The sequence below is a fragment of the Corvus kubaryi genome, unplaced genomic scaffold, assembly GCF_017639235.1.
Source record: "Corvus kubaryi isolate FWS band 111438036 unplaced genomic scaffold, C.kubaryi_AGA036_p1.0 37260, whole genome shotgun sequence".
Lineage (NCBI taxonomy): Eukaryota > Metazoa > Chordata > Aves > Passeriformes > Corvidae > Corvus > Corvus kubaryi.
Window position 1 is genome coordinate 1936994 of NW_024581077.1, and position 19762 is coordinate 1956755.

The 19762-nt window shown below is 38.3% G+C and overlaps 1 protein-coding gene and 1 long non-coding RNA gene across 9 annotated transcripts in view; one reads left to right on the forward strand and one right to left on the reverse strand.

Annotated features, from left to right (window-relative positions):
* GRM5 (glutamate metabotropic receptor 5) overlaps nucleotides 1-19339 on the forward strand; it is a 247690-nt gene extending 228351 nt beyond the window's left edge. For 6 of the 8 annotated variants that reach the window (XM_042024013.1, XM_042024016.1, XM_042024014.1 and 3 more), the window contains 3 exons: nucleotides 2564-2662; nucleotides 4126-4287; nucleotides 11858-19339. In XM_042024013.1, the coding sequence (XP_041879947.1) occupies nucleotides 2564-2662; nucleotides 4126-4287; nucleotides 11858-12680 (1084 nt within the window). In that variant the 3' untranslated portion in view covers nucleotides 12681-19339. The remainder of the gene's footprint in view (nucleotides 1-2563; nucleotides 2663-4125; nucleotides 4288-11857) is intronic. The other 2 variants (XM_042024019.1, XM_042024020.1) reach the window with 2 other exon arrangements.
* Nucleotides 1-19762, reverse strand: part of LOC121662649 — a 787841-nt gene that overhangs the window by 734798 nt on the left and 33281 nt on the right. The gene's annotated exons all lie outside the window — the stretch shown is intronic.

Consider the following 19762-nt stretch of genomic DNA (forward strand, 5'->3'; position numbering starts at 1 on the left):
AAATGACGCAGATCATAATTTCCCACCAAAAGATGTGAAAAAAACCATTAAAGATGACCCAAAGTATTATAAATCATTTAACAGAATTGGAATTGGAGAAAAGGAGAAAATAAATTTGTTCTTACAAATACTGTTTACACAGTAGTGTTTTATGCCTCCTCCAAAAATACCATAAAGCCAAAATACCTTTTACTTTTCACTTTAGTATTTCTTATGTCAACTGCAAAGAAATGTCTGAGGGTTTTCCCTCTCAAAAGACTGGCTCTTTTAAAGCAATCCTTGGTTTTAACAACCTGAAAGGGGACATTTTTCAAGACATTCTGCAAGACATTCTGAGGCAAAAGCATTTCCTGTGCCTGCTCTGAAAGCTGAAAACCCTTTCTATGCAGAATCTTTGGTGTGCCTTTCTGGAATGGTCACTCAAAGAATTTTGGAGGTTCCCCCCAAGAGTTAGATGCACTTAGCGCACTAGGAGGATTGATTAGAGTTTGGTCACCGTTTTCATAATTACATGGACATTTAGCACTGAATGAATGGCAATGTAGCAGTTACTATGGGTCAAGACTTTGAGGTATTATGAGACAATGTATGGTTTCTGGTGGTGCAATTTGCTCTTGAGTGGATGGATAAACTTGAGGGATTCATAACAGTGTCTCTGCTGATTTTCATGGTAGTGAAAATTATGCTAATGTGAAATGGACAGTTGTGGGGGCTTATTTATCTGGGTCACATCCATTCTAACCTGGGGTTCTTCAGGATGGAGTTACCAAGGACACCTCTTGTTTCCTTTCATTGGCTACTTTCTAGAATCCTGCTTAGTGTGAGCATTTAGAGTCTCCCAGTTTTTCCTACTTTCGATTTTTCCTTCTGCCTTGCTAGGCAAAATATCTCTTTTGGTTATTTAGTCTAAAAATAACTGTATTTCTGTCCTGCTCCTCCTAAATTCTACTTTCTTTGATGTCCAACACCTTCACTCCAAGTTTATTTCCTTTCCTTTTCTGTGAAGTTTCTACACATTCTTTTCTCTCTGCTCTTTTTCTCTGGCTATCCCGATTAATTTTGTATGATCCAGTTTGACTTCATTTGTATTTTTCAGTAAATTTATCTACTCTCTGAGCCCATCCACCTTTTCCTCTGCTCTAGGAATCGCCTTCCATGTAATACATATGTGTCCTGTTCGAGCTTCATGCCTATCTGGGAGCGCTACATACACCACATCCTGGATTGTCTTAAAACCTTGGCAGCCAGTCTGCAAAATTGCTGTTGTTCCTCCTTTCAGTAAGGTTATAATTTGTAAACAAAAGGACTTTGCACTTATACACCTAATTTTACTGTCTCTGGTTCACTCTCAGAATCACTAAGCTTCTTCATCAGTGATTTATGTAATACACACTGCATCTGAGGGTCTACTGCAACTGCATCCAATATCTAGTCTCACTTTCTCTGTACTCAGGTTATTTCTCCTTTACAAGGTAGTTCTCTTCAAGGTACTTTTGTTATCCAGATCAGATTAATGAATGAGAAACAACAAAAGTCCTTTATTCTGTGATTTTAGCAGAATTAAATGGACAAGCTTCCCCCCAGAAGTGTGTTAAATGCCCACAGTGCAGCCCATGGGATTTGGGGGTGGGATATCACAAATTCTTTGAGAAGACACATGCAGGTATTTTTTCAAAATTTTTCTTAAAGAATTTAAATAGGTATTTCAACACCTAGCACGAGAATTTGTACGATTAGGGTGAAGTTCACTACTGGGAGGAGAGACAGTGTGAGATTTGTACATTACTCACATCCCAGTTGAGTGTTCAGTGAGTCAACAATGACCAGGTATTATCTTGTATCCTATCCGGGGACTAATTAGATAATCAAGTATTAAACTGTTTATCCTAGTGAATTTTTCATCCAAGTGTGAGGTCCTGTACGTAAAATATGCATAGTACTGCACTGGGCTCTAGGGTTGGGGTTATTTCCCTTGACTTTATGTCTAGATCTCAGCAAGCTATCCAACTTTTCTATTTGTTGCCAGTTGAGAGGGAAGTCCCATTCACAACATGAACTGTGAGCCCACACAACTTTTACCTAACCTCTCCACTACACTGGTGCTTGCTTTGAAAAGTGGAACAAGCCATGTATTACAGAGATGTACGACCAGGGAAATAAGTTAGGATTGAGAACATGGCCACCAGCTGATTTCCCACTGATTCTTAATTTAAGTGTTGCTTCCCTTAAACTGGTTCACTCTGTTTGGTCTAACTCCAAAAATTATTAAAGATAAAATGTTAGCATGCTGTTTATTCTGTAAAACCATTTGGGTCGTCTTATATAGAGATATAGATATATATAAAGAAAATAGTGAGCACCTATCCTGCATAACCCTGTTTGCTTTAACTCTAGTCTGGGGTTTTATGCAGTTTTTTACCACTCCCACAGCTGCTTTGCACTCTTCTCTACCACTGCCACAGTAGCATTCATGTGCATGGCCCTTTGCACAGCAGCTGTCAAAGAAAGCTGAGCACACAATCACTTCTCTCTGTTTGCTCCTGTTGTTGTCGTGATTTATTAGGTACAAAGGCAGGAGACTGGCCCCCCCGCACAAGTCGGAAATAGAGTGTTTCACCCCAAAAGGGAGTATGGGGAATGGTGGGCGAGCTACAATGACCAGGTAAGCAAAGAGCAAGTGGCCTTAGGTCAGTGTCATATGTCTGTGAACTGAAGGAGCAGCCCTGGACAATTCCAGGCCAGATCGTCTGTCTGTAATTCCTGTGTATCCCATAAAGTATGTTTACAAAAGAAAAAAAAAATTAAAACATGTTGCCACTGCTGATTTCTGTGTTCCATCTGACTGCCAAAAAATACCCTGCACCATGTTCATTCCAGTGACCTGAACCACGTGTCCTGTGTGATGTTGTTGTAATATGGTGCTTTGGGGAGGAGAAATCTTACACATTAAGCCAGTCAGGCAGATGAAAAGAAACAGCATTCAAACCTGGAGTAAGGGTAGGCCCGCTATATATTAGGGGTTACATTAAGTCCAACCAAAAGAATTTTAAAAAGCAGAGAGAAAAACTGATTGATGAAAACATTTTCAATACGAAAATGTTGGTTCTTCTCAATCAAAATATCTTGTGGAAAAGTACTGAGTTTTACAGTAGTTTTAAAGAAAAGTTTCAAAGTAATTTTAAATAGAATTTAAAGCATCTTTTTCATAACTTTCCCCATTTAATTTAATTTATATACTTATTTTCTTTTTTTTATTGCCATTATATATTGCATGGCATTAAGCGCCAATGTTACAATTTAATTAATATCAAATACTAGATTTTTTTTAATGTTACTGGGATTAACTGCTTTAGTATGGCAACCTTGATGGTTTTCTATTGAAATATTTCAAACTACTTAATCTGTTAAATTCTTGGAGATTTCAGCTGTTCTTGAGTCCAGCCAGATTTCTAAAAGTTGGACTCCCTTGGGACAGAAATTTCATTTCTCCATACATCTCCTTTCACAAATGAATAAGCACATACATGTCAAAGATGGTTATACATCTTTCATGAACAAAAGTTCTTAAGAAGCAGTGTCATTGTGTTATGTTCTACTAAGTGTTAGAACCATTTTACCATTTATTAAAAGATCTACTCATACCTCATCAACCCCTGTAGGATATTTATAAATATAACCTTAGAGCACAGGGTGATCAAATTATACCTTCACTTTTCCCAAGTGTTTCCTCATTTGCACAGTGCTATGCTTCCCTTGGGTGCAGTATTCACACACATACATAGGGCCATCAACACTCACACCACATAGCACACACCTGAGGATTCCTGCACTTTAAATAACATCAGAAACATTTATTGCTGAGTGTTGTACACAAAGTATATATTTTGTCAACTGGAATTGTTTCTTGTCCATGTGTCATCTGGATTTTTTTTCTTACATTGCATTGCCTTCAGAAATATTTATTCTTCATTTGAAAGCTATCTGCAATCAATATATAATGGAATTTTGAAGAGTGGAAGAGTACATGTAATTGTCAGACAACTGTATTTTTTTGTACAGTATTCAGCTCTGTTTTGCCTGGCCATATATACACCCTTGAAAAACTTCTTTTTTATATCTTCACAGTGAAGAATCTGTTTGCATTCCAGACTGTAATCGATCTGAGTCAAGTAGAGAGGAGAAAAAGGTTCCTGTTAAAGAGGATGCCCTAACAGTCAAAAAGACTGGAAACTGTGTCAGTCTAATAGTTCCACAGCAAGACTGTCAGCTGCAAGACCTACTCAAACAGTTAAGAACACCTGCTGCTTAACAGAGAGTCCAATTGCATTTGATGGCTGTGTTTTGTTGTCTCCAGCCACAATGTCCTGGCCAATGGTCCTTGTCCAATTTTGTGAGCTCAGTAGAGTTGCCACTGAATAGCCTGGGAATTTCCCAGAGAGAACTCAGACATTGCAGAAGAGAAAGTAGGTACCATTGTCATGTCTCAGTAAGTACCAGACCAGTTCTAGAAGTCACTGAGATGAAGAACAGATGGAAAAAGACAGATACAGGGGCCTGACCATCTGTGAATGATGAAAAAACTCATCATCTCATGGGACAAAGAGGTCCCATGATACACACCAAATTTCACTTACAGTCTTTCAGTCTAAATAATGCCATGCAATTCATACTGGGCAGTGTTGTTCAGCTCATGTCCTCAAGTCCCTTGTGCAACATTATATATGTGTCCCAACCCCAGTGTGGACATTTTCCACATCAGGGCCTAACTACCCCTTTATATTAGTATTACAAGTGGCTTCAGATTTTTCAAGATGAAAAGTGACACAAAAATAGAAGTAGTGGGTACATTATGTGATGCCTTATAAGGCTATTTCTAATTAAGGGAAGTTATGACATCCTGCATCACCTGTGAGCATCATTCACATATATATGATAAAATCAACTAAGGAATGGGATGTTTTAGGAAGCTTTCACAAAGCAGGCATCACGGCATCATTTCTTTTGCATTTCTTGCATCATATTTGCATTTCTGATTTGATTAAATCCAATGAATAAGAAACTGCTTAATAATTCACAGGAGTAATTTTCTGGCTAAATCCCATGCACAAAGATAGTTCTGTAATTATTTATCAGGCATGCCAAACATCTAAAATTCCTCCAATTTCATGCTGTTTGCGGAGGATAGAAGTCAAATCAACTGTTGACTCTGGAGATAGAACTGGGAGAGAAAATGAGGGGGTTTTTTTGGTTGGTTGGTTTTTTGTTTGTGTGTGTGTGGTTTTTGTGTTTCTTTCTCTTGTGCACTGCTTGTACACTTGATTTCAGTGTCAGGTAAGGTGATGGTTTCTATTTTTCCGAGTTTCTATTTCATACCTTTAGCAATGAAAACAACGAAAAATCATGTTGACCAAGTAATACTGAAAACACCTTAAAGCATGTAGCTGCATCAGGAAGCAGAACTCAGAGTTCAAGAGGTGCCATTGTCCTCTCTCCATCCTGTGAATAGAATGCTCCAGTGTAGCAGAAATGTGCTCAGAGATGCTTGAAATGGCATTATTCGGACAAAATGTGTAACACAGCTCTAGTTACCTTAATTTATAATTGCAATGAGGTCATGGTAGTAGAGGAAAGAAGACACATCTGATACCAGGATCATTCTTGCATTTTGGGTGATGACCATTGGTGTACTAGAAATGTTTCATTCAGATACTGGACTCTCCATTTCCCACTCTAACCATGCATGCTGCTGAAGCAGCTGCTGGAATTAGCATCACTGGTGGCTGCACTGGGAGGTCACTGGCAAAGGTTTTGTCCATCAACTCTCTCTCACTTTGTAGTTTCTTTTATCCTTACATATTAAAGTCATTCATAAAAATGTCAGCTGGGATTTTCATGAGGAAAGGAGGTATCAACAGATTATAGTTTGTGGAGTAATATAAATAATTGTTCTCACTGTTGACAACAGAAAACTACTCTGAAAAATAATTGCAAAAAAGTGTTTATTTCTAGAACTCAGGACGTGAAAAAATTATTTTTGCCTGTATCATTCCTCTTTTCTGTTTTGTTGTCGTTTATCTCCATAGGAAAAGCAATATCAGAACAATTTAAACTAAATAACTTGAGTGATATATCACTAGCAGTATATTTGTGTGTGGCAGAATTGTCTTTTACCTAGGGAAACAATTACATAGGCATGTAGAGGTTTTCTTAAAAGCTTTTCAAAATCAGAGAAATGGTAACAACATAAAGCATTACAGTGGTAGATTTGGCCTAGTTTAGACATCTTTGGTTCTGCACCCAGTTATCCAGGTTGTCCTATATTTCTGGGAGAAACAAGAACTTGCGTCTTCATAGTTGTATACGGGAGTTCACCACTTCTACCATTTATTTAATTTCATTTCTTTAGCATGTTGCCAGGCACTAGCATTCTCCCAGGGATGAAGAACTTGGGTCACTAAAAGCAAAAGGAATAATGATCTGAGATTGCAAGTGACAAGATGAAAGAAAGTGCATAGGTGTCCCTACTTAAATTCATCACAGGTACACACACACACACACACACACACACGATCCCTTGTGAAGAACCAAGTTTTAAATAAGTCTACAAATAGCACACAAATCCTTTTCAGGCAGACTAATTATATCACTGAGTCTTTAATAAGGTTTCAGCAAATGAGTCTAAAAGGAAAACAGGTTCTTACTTATTTATTATTTATTCTTATTTACTTTGAATAACAAGAGTTCTCTTTGGCAGAAAGTTATATTGGCTGAGCCAAGTACAGAAGTTTATCCTGCTTACCACTGCCAGCTGCTTCTGGGGATAACACAGGAAGACTTCACCCTTAAATACAGGAGAACTCTGAACAGTGTTGGGGTTATACCTTAACTGCAACACTTCACCATTGAAACATCTGGGCATAAATTTGCCACCAATTTTAGCTCCATAAAATTTAGACCAGTGTTCTGAAATATGAACTTTCATTCATGGACTTACAAATTTAAGAATTTGAAATCATGCTTTACTGTAGTCACATGAGGACAAGTTGCAAACATATCATACATGTCCCATCAGATTATTGTCCAGTGTCTGTTTGCAGCTATACCACTTCAAATCTGGAGTTAGATATCCATATTAGTATGTGATAGAGAACAAAAATTCCCTTAAATGTTTGTATTAACCTATATAATTCCACTTATATTTTGGTTTCCACTGCTGAGTAATACTATAAAACTATGAATTCCAACTTTTCTTGAAAAAAAATTAATTCCATAATTTTAAACTGATTTTCCAAGTTCAGTCAAAGATATTAAGAGAACAAGTGACTTATTTTCAAATTGCATAGGCTTTCAGTAACTGTACCCAGTACCAGTCCCCAGGCACCCATCATCAGGATTAATTTTAGCAACTCTGGGTAATTAATGAGAATGGCACCCTTGTTAAAATATGAGAGTTTTCAGCTGCTGTGTCTCTCAATTTCTCCTCCTGTTTTTCATTTCTTCTGCATTTTGAAGGACCTAACAAAACAAATTTGCTTCACTAGCACCTGGCTAAAGAAACCCTTGTGGCAGACCTATGCACCGTCTCATAAATAATCATACCACAGAGGAAAAAATGCTGCAACAAAACATCTACTACCTCAACCAAAACAAAAGATAATTCTAGACAGTTAAAAAAATATATGTGTAAAGGGAGAGGAATATTTTTTTACACCTAAGTGTATAAGAAGCAGTTAATACCCTTCATGGATATAGAAGAAAAGCCTTAAAGACAAAATTCAAGTGTCTCTAAAGAGATTCAGTAAGGGGAAAAAATGGCAAATAAAACTAATTGCTATTGTCTCATCAAGTGGTCAACTGTAGAAGAAATATTTGAAATAGCAGCTACTTCAGAAGTTCTTTCATTTTTTCCAATTTCATTTCTTGTACATATTATATCTTGGTAGGTCTAGCAGGCAGGGAAAAAGCCAGTCTATCAAAATCAAAGCAGTTTTTAGTAAAGACAATGGAGAAACAATTACTATGTCTGGTTCTCAGGAAATCTCTCTTGTGCATAAAGCTGAACCTTTAGCCTATAAAAAAGGAAATTAAAACAAAAAAAAGTGCTGAAAATGGCTTTGTTTTACAAAAAAAAAGTTGCTAACATTTTGGTATCACTGATTGAGTTTGCTGCACTCTGCTCTATTCAGTGCAATGCGCCAGCAGAAGAGCAGAGTAGGGTAGAAAACTTTGTATTCAGCCAAACTTTGTAGTGGAATTCCTTTGGGAGTTCAAAAGTGCAATTCATCTGTTTTCAACTGAGGGAGCCAAAATCTGTTGACAAGAAAAATCAAAAATTTCACTGTCCTAGAGTTTCCCATCATTGAAGAGTCAAGGCAGAGCTGGGCATAGTAAATGTAAACAATTCCATTCCTAGACATTCTAATGTATGTCTGTGATCTGTTTTTATTTCTCTGTTTTTAATATGTGGGCACTGCATGATTTCCAGTTAACTTGACAGTGTTCCAATCAATATGCAGTTAGAGCAGGATCTTAAAGTATTATCACTGCAATTTATCCACAACCTAGTTTTATGCCAATATAAGAAAACAAGTGGTTCTCCTTTCACAGAGGCAATAAATGATTGCATACTTCAGTCTAGTGTTGACTTCCTAGTAAGCAGGTACCGCATGATAAAGCGTATGATATATTTCTGACAGGGAAATTCTTATTATTGCTTGGAAGGTTATTAGGACTTTAGCTATATGGCTCACTCCTTACTGTAAATTATTGAATCAAAAAGGTTGGAAAAGACCTCTGAGATCATCGAGTGCTATTGTAAACCCAACATCACTGTGTTCACCACTAAACCATTTTCCCAAGTGACACCTCCAAATGTGTTTTGAACACTTCCAGGGATGCTGACTCTACCACTTCCTTGGGGAGCCTGTTCCAATGCCTCACCACCTATTCAGTGAATGGACCTTGTCTCCTACTCAGTTTTTAATATCAAGGAATTTGCAATGAATAATGGTCAAGTCTTACAGGCTTTTGCACAAAATTTACATTAAACAGCAACTGGGTCTCCTTCAGAGCCCTAGGATCAACATGAGAGCCACATGCACAGATTACTCTTGGGCAGAGTACAAAAACAGTGAATGAGTGTATCAGCCAGACTGACCCAAACCCAAACTGAGATTCAGGGAGGTTGGTGACTTGCTCCACTGAAGATTTAACTGTTAGCTTTCTTCCTTTCTTTGCCAAGGGCTAGATGCAAAATCAGATTTCATCCTTTCCCCTTCCCCAGGTTTTTCAGCCTCATATCTCTCCTTAATAATTGTCTCTTTAACTGTGACCAGGGAGGGGGGAACATGTTCCCTTTACAAACTCTTATTATCTGACCCTCAGGCCATGAAAATATCTACATGCATTTAGTACACATTTAAAGGGTTTGAACATCTGTACTAGGCCAATGCTTGAAGTCAGGAGGGGTGCTAGAATATACCACTTTCTTTGGGCAAGCATTTCTATTTGCGTTGACCAATCCTTCATGTTAATGGCATTTATTTCACCCCTGTGGCAGGCAGGTCTGTTCAGATCCTTCTAAGACGTCACGAGCAGGACATGCAGGACTGGATCTGTGTCCTCTCTTTCTGTCTGATCAAAGTTACAAGTGCCAGATCATTCTACCTCCTGGTCCAGGTCAAACTCAGCAACACCTGGGACAAGGCTTCATGGTCATCATACCAGAACTAGAGGCAAGATCTTGTCTGCCAAACAATCCAAATTCTGCTCCTGCTGCTGTCACTGAGCTCCCACTGAGCTCAGGACTCAGCATGACCAGTGAGCCAGGGCTCTCAAACAGTTCTCAACACCCACTGAGTATGTGTTGCAAGGAGACAAATGTATAGTCCTCAGTGGGAACAGTTTTACTCTGGAAGGCATTCGTGCCAGCTCCTGTTCAGTCCAGAACCACACCCACAGTGTGATTGAATCAAAGAGTCAAAGTGAGCAGTGCTACAGGTTAGACTTTGCTTTTCCTTCGTGCTCTGATTGAGGTACAACAGAAGGAAGGGATTGTCTGAACAGCAAGTTACAAGCCACCAGCTGTTTTGCCTGGCATTTTGGGGACAGGGGCCTAACAGTCAACTTCCAAGATATAAATAACATCCTGGTGATCATTGCAGCAAAAGGGTGAACTCATATGTACTTATACAGATCATTTCCCAGTCTACCCTCTCTTAAAGTACCCATTGTTTTACATTGTGTTTGTCTACTGGATTCTGTCATGCTGTTTTTGAAGGCGAAAACTGTTGGCATATGTTGTGTTACATGATCCATCGTAATTTCATGTAACATAATCACAGATGTGAACCCACGAGGAGGTTTTGTTTTACACTCAGCGTGCAACTTTTTCTTTAGATGACCAGAAGAGCTATTAAATTGATAGTTTGAGGCAAGCCTCCACAGGAAGGCTGGTATAAAGTCATCTGTATTCAGTAAACTATGTGCTTTGCAAACTGTTATGCTGCAGGCTAACATGTGAGGAGGATATCTATCGCAGACTTAAAAAGCAAACAAAAATCAAATTTGCAATAATCTGCCAGGGTGTCCAATGTTGTTGTCTTTTCAAAAATCCTAAATGACTATAGCAAATATTTAGGAAACCAAAGCAAATCGTCTAAAGTTTTGATGCATTTTATATATAAATCATGTTTATTTGTATGTGGAGACTGTTTTTTCTGTTGACATCATTTCAGAGTCATTGTCTGTTTCAGCTAAGAAATATTTCTAATATCTTCCTTATTTCCAAGAACTATATGTTAATGTATGTATGAACATCAGCTCATCAGACTGAGGAAGATGTAAAAGGAAATATTGTGTGTTTATAAAGGCCACAGTTGGCTTTTCTCAGGTATCAAGAGGAGAAAAATAAGCAACTTTGATAAAGAGCAGAGTATGATGGGATCTAAAGAGAATTTACCCTAAAAGGACTTATTTTGCAGAAAAGTGGAGCAAAATGTTTATTGCTGTCTCCAAACTCAGGTCACCATGAGCAGCTGCTTGTATAGCTTGTCAGGTATTTATTTCCTACTAGGAATATAGTTTCATTCTCTGAGCCAACCTGCAATTAAAAAAAAAAATATTTCTTTTGTCTAGTGGCATCTAGCTTGCCAAGTACCTCAATGAAGAAGAAGTTACCCATTAGAAGTGTCTCTCTACCTACAACCAGTACAACGCCTTTCTGTGTATTGCTCCAATACTTCCAAGTGGTGGGATACCAAGAGATTTTTTTCTCCAGCCTTAACAGATTACACTTCTTCATCTCCCAGTCTGTAATCCCTGCCCCATACCAGGAATCCATGTTCAGAACACTATACAAAGCTCCTTACCACTGAAAGCTCCCAGGCCAGCCCACATACCTGCCCCCTGCAATCTAGCTAGTCCAGGTCTCTCACTCAATCTCTTCAAACATTTAATTCTTCCTCACTCCTCCACACATCCCTCAGTCCCACAGCCCCTCTTCCTGACACCAGTCCAACAGAAGGGAAGCCATCAAGCTTCTCCCTCCCCCAGGATGGACACTGTCTATGTCCCAATGGCCTCAACAGAGGGGTCAGCAGTGGCCATGAACTAGCACAGAACAGGTGATGGCTGGATGCACAAGTGGCCTGTGAAATGAGCTGGCACACTGCTTGTTTTCCTAGAACATACAGGTAAAAATGATAGATATAGATATATTGTGATAGATATAGATGAAATCACAGTCAGCTTTACGATGAATATAAGGTCTGAAATACCATATACCCGTGGTATAGGTACAGGGACTATATCTTTAACATTGATGCAAGTTACCATCTTATCTTGTTTGTGTTTACAGCTCTAATGGGAAATCAGTTTCCTGGGCCCAGAATGAGAAAAGCAGCCGAGGAGCACACCTTTGGCAGCGGTTGTCAGTCCACATCAACAAAAAAGAGAACCCCAACCAAACTGCAGTGATCAAGCCTTTCTCTAAAAGCACAGATAGTAGCCGACACAGTAGCAGCGCTACATTTCCCGAGGCGAGTGCCAAAACGCTTTATGACGTTTCGGAAGCCGAAGAGCAATACCCAGCTCAGTACCGACCACAGACTCCCTCACCAATCAGCACTTTGAGCCACAGAACTGCCTCTGTCAGCCGAACAGAAGATGATGCCCCTACCTTCCAGTCAGAACCTCCTCAGCGAAGTAGCTCCTCTCAAGGCTCCCTCATGGAGCAGATCAGTAGTGTCGTTACTCGCTTCACAGCCAATATCAGTGAGCTGAACTCTATGATGCTTTCAACATCTACTCCAGGGACAATGGGGGCTGCTCCTCTCTGCTCTTCATACCTGATTCCACGGGAAATCCAGCTCCCTACAACAATGACCACGCTTGCAGAGATCCAACCTCTTCCTGCCATTGAAGTCAATGGCGCTTCACAGTCTGCTAGGAAAGCTTCAAATGACAGCATCAAAGAAGGCACTTCAGAGACCCCAGCAGCCAAGCAAGACCTGGAGGAGTTGGTGGCTTTAACTCCTCCTTCTCCTTTTAGAGACTCCATCGATTCTGGAAGTGCATCTCCCAGCTCTCCGGCTTCTGAATCAGCTCTCTGCATCCCGTCCTCTCCCAAATACGACACACTCCTCATCAGAGATTATACTCAAAGTTCTTCTTCGCTGTGAATGTAGTTCAAGACGATGTTGGATCTCAACAACTACAAGCAAGTAGTGAGGGGACAGCCAAGTCTTCAAGATCTCCAGTGTTTACGCAGACAGAGTGAGAGGCATTGGGTCATCTTGTGAGAAGTGGAAGGGAAGAAGAGGAATTACTTGAGAAGTGGAAACATCAGATTAATTATGCTGATTTAAAGACAAAATGACTCTTGGCAGATTATCGTGGCCTTAAAAAAACATGGGCTTTTCAGAAACACTGAATCTATTTTTGAGGGCTTATAAGGAGTCTGTTAATCCAGTTACATACCAAGTGCTTTGCTTTAGTATTACAATGAACTGTGTGTACAATATAGGGGACGGGGGAACTAGATTGTAAACAACTGTACAATGGTTTGTTTGTTTACTCTGATCCCTTACCCAGAAGTGAACCTTGATCTTTTATCAAGAATAGAAGACCAAACATTGAATGTACATTTTCTAACAGACTCAAATCTGGGACCAACCTGTCAAGCTATCTTTCTTTTTTTTTTCTATGAAGATCTCAAAAAGCAGTAATGTATGTTCAATAACTACAAAACTTTTTGCTGAAGAATATTGTGTCTGTGGTACGTTACACGTGGATAACACTAAGCTGAGGCTTTGCAGTGAGTGACTGCAATACGGAGGGCTTTACAAGTGACTTCTCAACCTACACATTTGTTTATGAAATTCTCTTCTATCAGTATCAAAAGTTCAATTTATTAACATTGGATTCACCTTCACAACAACAAAACCCAAGGAAGATTTCCTGACTATTTCACCATGTTGCCAACTAATAATGAAGTAGCAAAAAATATTTTCTGGAGTACTGTTTTGTAATTCCCTTATCAGGGCAAGTTGTTGAGGTGAATATTCTCTTTCTAGCAGCACTACCAAGCTATATTATAGCTGCACTCCCTACTGAAATTAACACATTTTTATGGACATTCTCATGATAGTGTTACCAGTTAAAATACTTGCTCAGATTCCCATCTTTGCTTGTAAGGAACAGGTAAACACCCTAAGGAGTTTCTCCATCCTTTGAACGACAGAATTCTAGGATACCAATTTGGATTATGATGAATGCTAACTGCCAGTGGGAAGGTTGTCATAATCATAATTTATATATATATATATAGGGAAAAAACCCCTGTGTCAAAGTCTGCTTAGAGGTTATTAAGCTGCTCTTTAATAAGCAACAATTTTAAACTTTGTTTTGCTGCTGATGCCTTGCAGCTATGAACAGTGACGAAAAAAAAAAAAAGAAAAAAATACATTCAAAGCAATACAGAGTAAAGGTTAAAACAGAGAAGACCTAATGAGATATGAACCAACAGATTCTTTGTTTCTTAGCAACTCACAGAAGAAACAAGGGGATTCCTCATATTTTTTTTCCTATATCAAGGTAGTACAGTTTAGTGCACTTCATACTGTCACAGCACTTTTTTAATAAAGGCAGGGAAGAGTTTTAAAGTTTGAATAGTAGCTAAATAATTTTTGATAGGTGTAGTTACATAGAACTTGTAAGTCAGACCCTAAACGCACACTGTATTGGCTCTCTTCTTCATGACATAGCTGTCCTCAGGTGCCAAACTTTTATGGGTTTGTTTTATTTTATTGAAGGATAGCACGAAGTGATGAGTAATGTACTTCAATTCAAAGTTGAGTTGATGTAGCCTTATATAGAAGACAGCCTCAAGGAAGGGAGCCTTGAAATAAGGCTGCTATATTTTATTTTCAAAACCTTTAGATCTTGTTTCTTCGAAGAAAACAAATATTTTGTAATCAAAATTCATACCTCCTTTTCCTCCCCCATGTTCAAAATAATAAATATTTGATCAAACAAGAAAAAGATGAAAGCACATTCACATACTTTAGCAAAGAGTATTTTCTGTTCCTTTGGGATGCTTGTTTTACTATTATGTGTTGCACCCCAATTTGCTGCTCAACAACATTTAAGAACGAAAAGTAATAGATGACTGAATCCAGACCAGCACCTCACAGAGATATTCTAGTGACTCTAGAGCCAGGCAGTGTTATCCAATTGCAGTCTGGGCATGCTTGCTTTGTCAGGTACAGTCATTTATCAGCTTTGCCTATAGCATGAACAGGCAGGTCACAAAACAGCTCTACTCCAGAAGGCAGATCCCTACACTAAGGCATGACTGAAGGTCCTTGTTGCCCATATGCAGTTCTTGCCTCCTCGCATGACTGATCAGCGTGGACTCAGTTCTGTGCAGCTGCATGGTTCCCAGACCAGAGCTCAGTTTTACCCCCTTGGTTCACAGTACTAGCATGTCTCATCATTCCCTAGCTGTCCATGTCTTCAGGAGAAAGCGTCTTCTGTCACAGGTCACAACCCACATTTAAGGGAAAAGCATGTCCAATCAGTCTGTGATACAAACCTCCTCCTTAAGGGAGTTTAGACCACTGAAATGTTGTTCGTGGACAACTTATATGACAATATTAGTCTCCCATCAGTGCAATAATGTTTTAATAGAAACAGAGTGTACTGAGATAGTTAATGTGAATTTCAAAGGGATGCTATTACTATCTGTTCTCTTATACTTCAAATTATTGAACAATATTCTTACAAGAACATCCTCCACCTTGATCTTTCCTGTTCTTGTAGTCTGTTCTTATGGTGGTGGACAATTAATATAATTATATTCCTGTTAAAATCTGTGAGTTTCACTGCACTGTGAAATAATCAGCAGTGGAAGTAAGGATTATACAGACAAATATAAAAATGTTTCCTTAAATACAAAGCTAGAAAAAGGAGTGAAAAATAGAAACTGTCAAGCTCAGCATAAATATACCTCTTCTGCTCTCAAATGGCGCCATCCTGGCCATAGCTATTGCTCAGAGCTTCCTGACAATGTTAATGTATACTGTCACGATGATATAGGTATGAGGATGCACCATGTGCCCACACACACAAAATCCTCAATCTAACACCTGAATGCATGTTTTAAGAGCCTAAAACCCTACTGTTGTGCAACCCAAATTTTAAACAATTTTGCTCACTCTCAGAGGAGTCATGTATCTTTTGCATATCCATTAGGTACAGCAGAAATTTTAATTGCACAAGGAACCATGGATGGACCCTGCTGGGATAGTACCCTCTTGGAGTCGGTCTATTTTTAATGAAAGGTAGGGCAACCTTAGGGGCATTTAAAGAAGGCAGAATCCACTTTAATTGTACAGGCTAGAATACATCAACATCACTTTGTATGATGTGTTTGAACTTCAACAAAGGGAGGAAAAGTTTTCTGGAAAAGAAAGCAACAATGGTGTAATGCCTGTAGTAATAATACAAATGAGCCCAGTGGGAGATTTGCAAGACTGGAAAGTTCTTTAGGAGAAGCCAGTGGATTTGACACAAGAGAAAAAAATAATACAAATGGCAGACATCATGACTTCATTATTCTGTTTGTATGCTAGTCTCTGTCTAGGACATTACGATATAGTGGCAGGAGTTTTCAGACATAAATGCAAAAGTTACAATCATGAACACTTTTCAATCTAACTAAAGAATGTGTAAGTACCAACTGAATGGCTTGAAACTTGCCTTCCAATTTAGTGCTGCTGCCAGAAAGGGAATTAAAGGATTTGAAACTATTGTCATTCTTGACTGCAGGGACCTCAAAAAAATCTCTTCTTTCTTTTGTGCGCCAGGCCAACCCTAAAGAGTGATGGTGTAACCACCTCTGATCTGTGCTCTTGAAATAAAGTGAGTCACTCTGGCAGACCAGTTGGGAAGGTCTTTGCAATACTGAAGAACTGTATTTTTAAATTGTCTCTGAAGAATGATTGCATGACTTTGAAGATGTGCTTCCTTGTACTTCTATCTGAACATTTGGTGCCTAGACTCATGCAGATACCTTAGACCAGAGATTTTTAGACCACAGTCCACAAATCACTTGCTGATGTTTCATGGGACCCTGGTTGATCACAAGGTGCTGGCTTCTTCCATTGATTTCCAGCTACAAAAGTGAGATAGAAACTAAATACTAATTAAAAAAAACTGTTAAAAGTTCTACAAGAAAAAAAAAATGTTATGTTAGTTTGCTTGGATGTTTATTCAGTTGCTGTGTTTGTAAAGGAAAACTTTTGTTAAAAACTGGGAGAATAAGATATCAAAAGAAAGTAAATGGGAAGGCCAGTTCATGATTCTCACTCTGGATGATAGCAGAGTTCCCCTGGGAATGTTTTCTTTAGTGTGCAAGACCAAACTGAAAGACAGCATATCTGTGGGTGTAAGTTCTGTAAAGGAAAGTGTGCAACCTTGTTATTCTGCTGAATACACCATTTATGAGGTGAGAGGATAAAAGATGACAGCAACAGACAGCATACAAAAGAGTTGGTTCCTTAGGGAAATCAGAGCACCATGCTCAGGATTAATAATGTGGCCATGACTTTTTTATTGTGTTGGAGACCACTGCCAGGGATGACTCAAAAAAAAATACTTTGGAGCCTAAAGTTTGGATTTCAGTAGAATGTAATACCTACATTTTGAGCTCAATTTAAAAACAACTATTCAAATGCCACCTTAATCTAGCATCTAGCACAGTATGTCTGTGTATGCTCAGAACTAGCCTGATCATCACACATCTAAGGATACCTAACTCATGTTAAAACCCTTCAGGGATGCAGAAAACACTGCTTCTTAAGTTAAATCCCTATATATCCCATGAGAGAGGACAGAGAATGCATAGTACAGTTTCCTGGCTGCAAAGTGCTCTAATGACTCAGTGTTGAGATCCTCTGTTCACTTCCCTTCACAGGACAGAAACAAATTCAAGAGTATTGCAGTGGAAAAGGAACAGTGAAACCTGATAAGATAAACACTGAATAAAATTAGAGATCATATATGACCATTTAATATAAAATACTTTAAAAATCTCTGGAGCAGAGACAAGGTGAGTATTTTAACTCCAAAGAAGTGGCGGCAACCTTTTGTCTGGGCTACATATTAGCTAAAAAGAAAGTTAAATGCTTCCCTGAAAAGAGTTTTAGTGACAGGAGGGAAGGATGTGCCCTTCGATAACTTTGTATCTGCAGAAATCTTGTCTTCCATCTGGAGTTCTCAGACCCCTTCCTGGAAAGGAGAGATTGAGTCTTCTTGGATAGGTGAAGGAATTAAACTTGAGGTTCCTACTTCTCTGACACTGCAGAAAAAGGGATCCATTTAATTTTCCTCCAGCCACAAAGGTGACCTGAAACAAAATGCATAGTTGTCTCCAAAAATTGATCCCAGTGGAAAATTAGCATTTTCTGCACATTGCATTTCCATACTGGCTCAAATAGAGTATTCCTAGACATCTCTTTCCTTGTTGTGTTGCTTTCCTGGGCACTAGCTCTTCTCACAAACTCCACAGCAAGGTTAGATATTTAACAAAAGGTCCTGACCTCCACACTAGAGCAAAAAAACCTATTTATTACACGGAATAATTTTAAGTGGTGAAGTCCTTTGCTGGCATTGACCCTTAACCTATTGAGGTCAATGGAATCATTCCTGATTAATATGCATGTAAAGAAAATCAAAGTTGGATAGTGGCCACTGAAGTCTAGATTTTGGCTATTTGTTCTGCAGAGAATGGTAATGACAGGATGTGCTTTCCACTCTCTTTTGAATCAAACAGCAGAGGGATTTTATTAGGTTCATTCCTGAAGCTAGGCTTGGTGAATAGGTCCTTCCTGCCATTCATCTTTATCATTCCTACTTTATCTGGTAGCCCAATGGGAAAATCACCCTCTAACTAAATGTGTTAAGGGATGTGAGAGAACATGTCCAAAAATAAGCAACAGGTGACAGTTTTCTGGCAGTTTCATGAATCTCCTAAAAGGAAGTCAATACTCTCCAAGAACATCATTCATCTGCTACCCATTTGAGTGTGTAGCTCATTTAGTAAACACTTAAGTTGAATTACCTGAACTCACTTTTTTTGCGGTGGTTTATTATTACATTCTCAGTAAAAATCTCTGCAATTGCCACTTACAATTTTATACTGTGAAAAGAAAAAGAATTACAGACCAGTGAAGCATAAAGGTAAGTAAAAAATTCATCTGGGTGATGAATTGGTGTATATGGCTGGTTTTGTCTCACCTGAGCAATGACAGTACTAACAAACAATAATCATTAAGTCACTCCGATCTGCCAAATGGGAACAAATATACTATGTATATTACATGTACTAATAGGATTATATGGCAGCTGCTGGTGGTATTTGTAATTAGAAATCTATATAGAATATAGATGTTTTAGAGAGACGGTGCCAATTCCAAAAGATTTGTGTGGGCTACAAGTGCTTGTAATTATTTTTTTTTAATTTGCTAATAACTTATGAAGAACTGGTTTCAAACATTCTGTGACTGTTTGTTCTTTTTTATGTTGTTGCTGCTTATACTATTAAAACATAGAGAATGTAAAGTTATTATTTTGGTGTGAACTGAAAATGATTTTTCATAAAATTTAACATTTTTATCAGCTTTGGTTTGCTTTCTACCTGTACAAATGTAATTTATTTTAGCATTGAAGAACACACTTGCTTGTTTCTCAATTGTCTACATCATGTTATAGTTGGTGTTTATGTAGAGTCAGGTACTTTTTGAACAGTATTAAAAAAAATCTGTGATATGACTGAAAACTGGATTTTTTTTTTTCTCCAAAACCCTTACAGATATGTTTTCAGTGCATTTTTCTGCCTATACACAAACTCTTGAATTATAATCTTTCTCTCTTTTTCTCTCCCTCTCTGTTGTTTTAAAGGATTAACATTTATGGTATCATAGTTACATAACGCTCTAGTATAGTTTGATCTTTGTCTTTTGAGGCAAACACAATCGCATTGATGAGGCATATATAGATTTGCAAACTGAGAGGAAATAGTAAAATAATCTGCTCTTGAGCAACAGAAAACAAAACTGTTCAACTTAGAATCATATATCAAAACATTATTTTTATAGATATTGTAAGAAACTACTTTACTTCTACCATTGTAGGTTCACATCTAATCTTGAACTGCAAAAAAAATCAGAGAAAATTTTTTATATCCTTTAACAATTTGGTT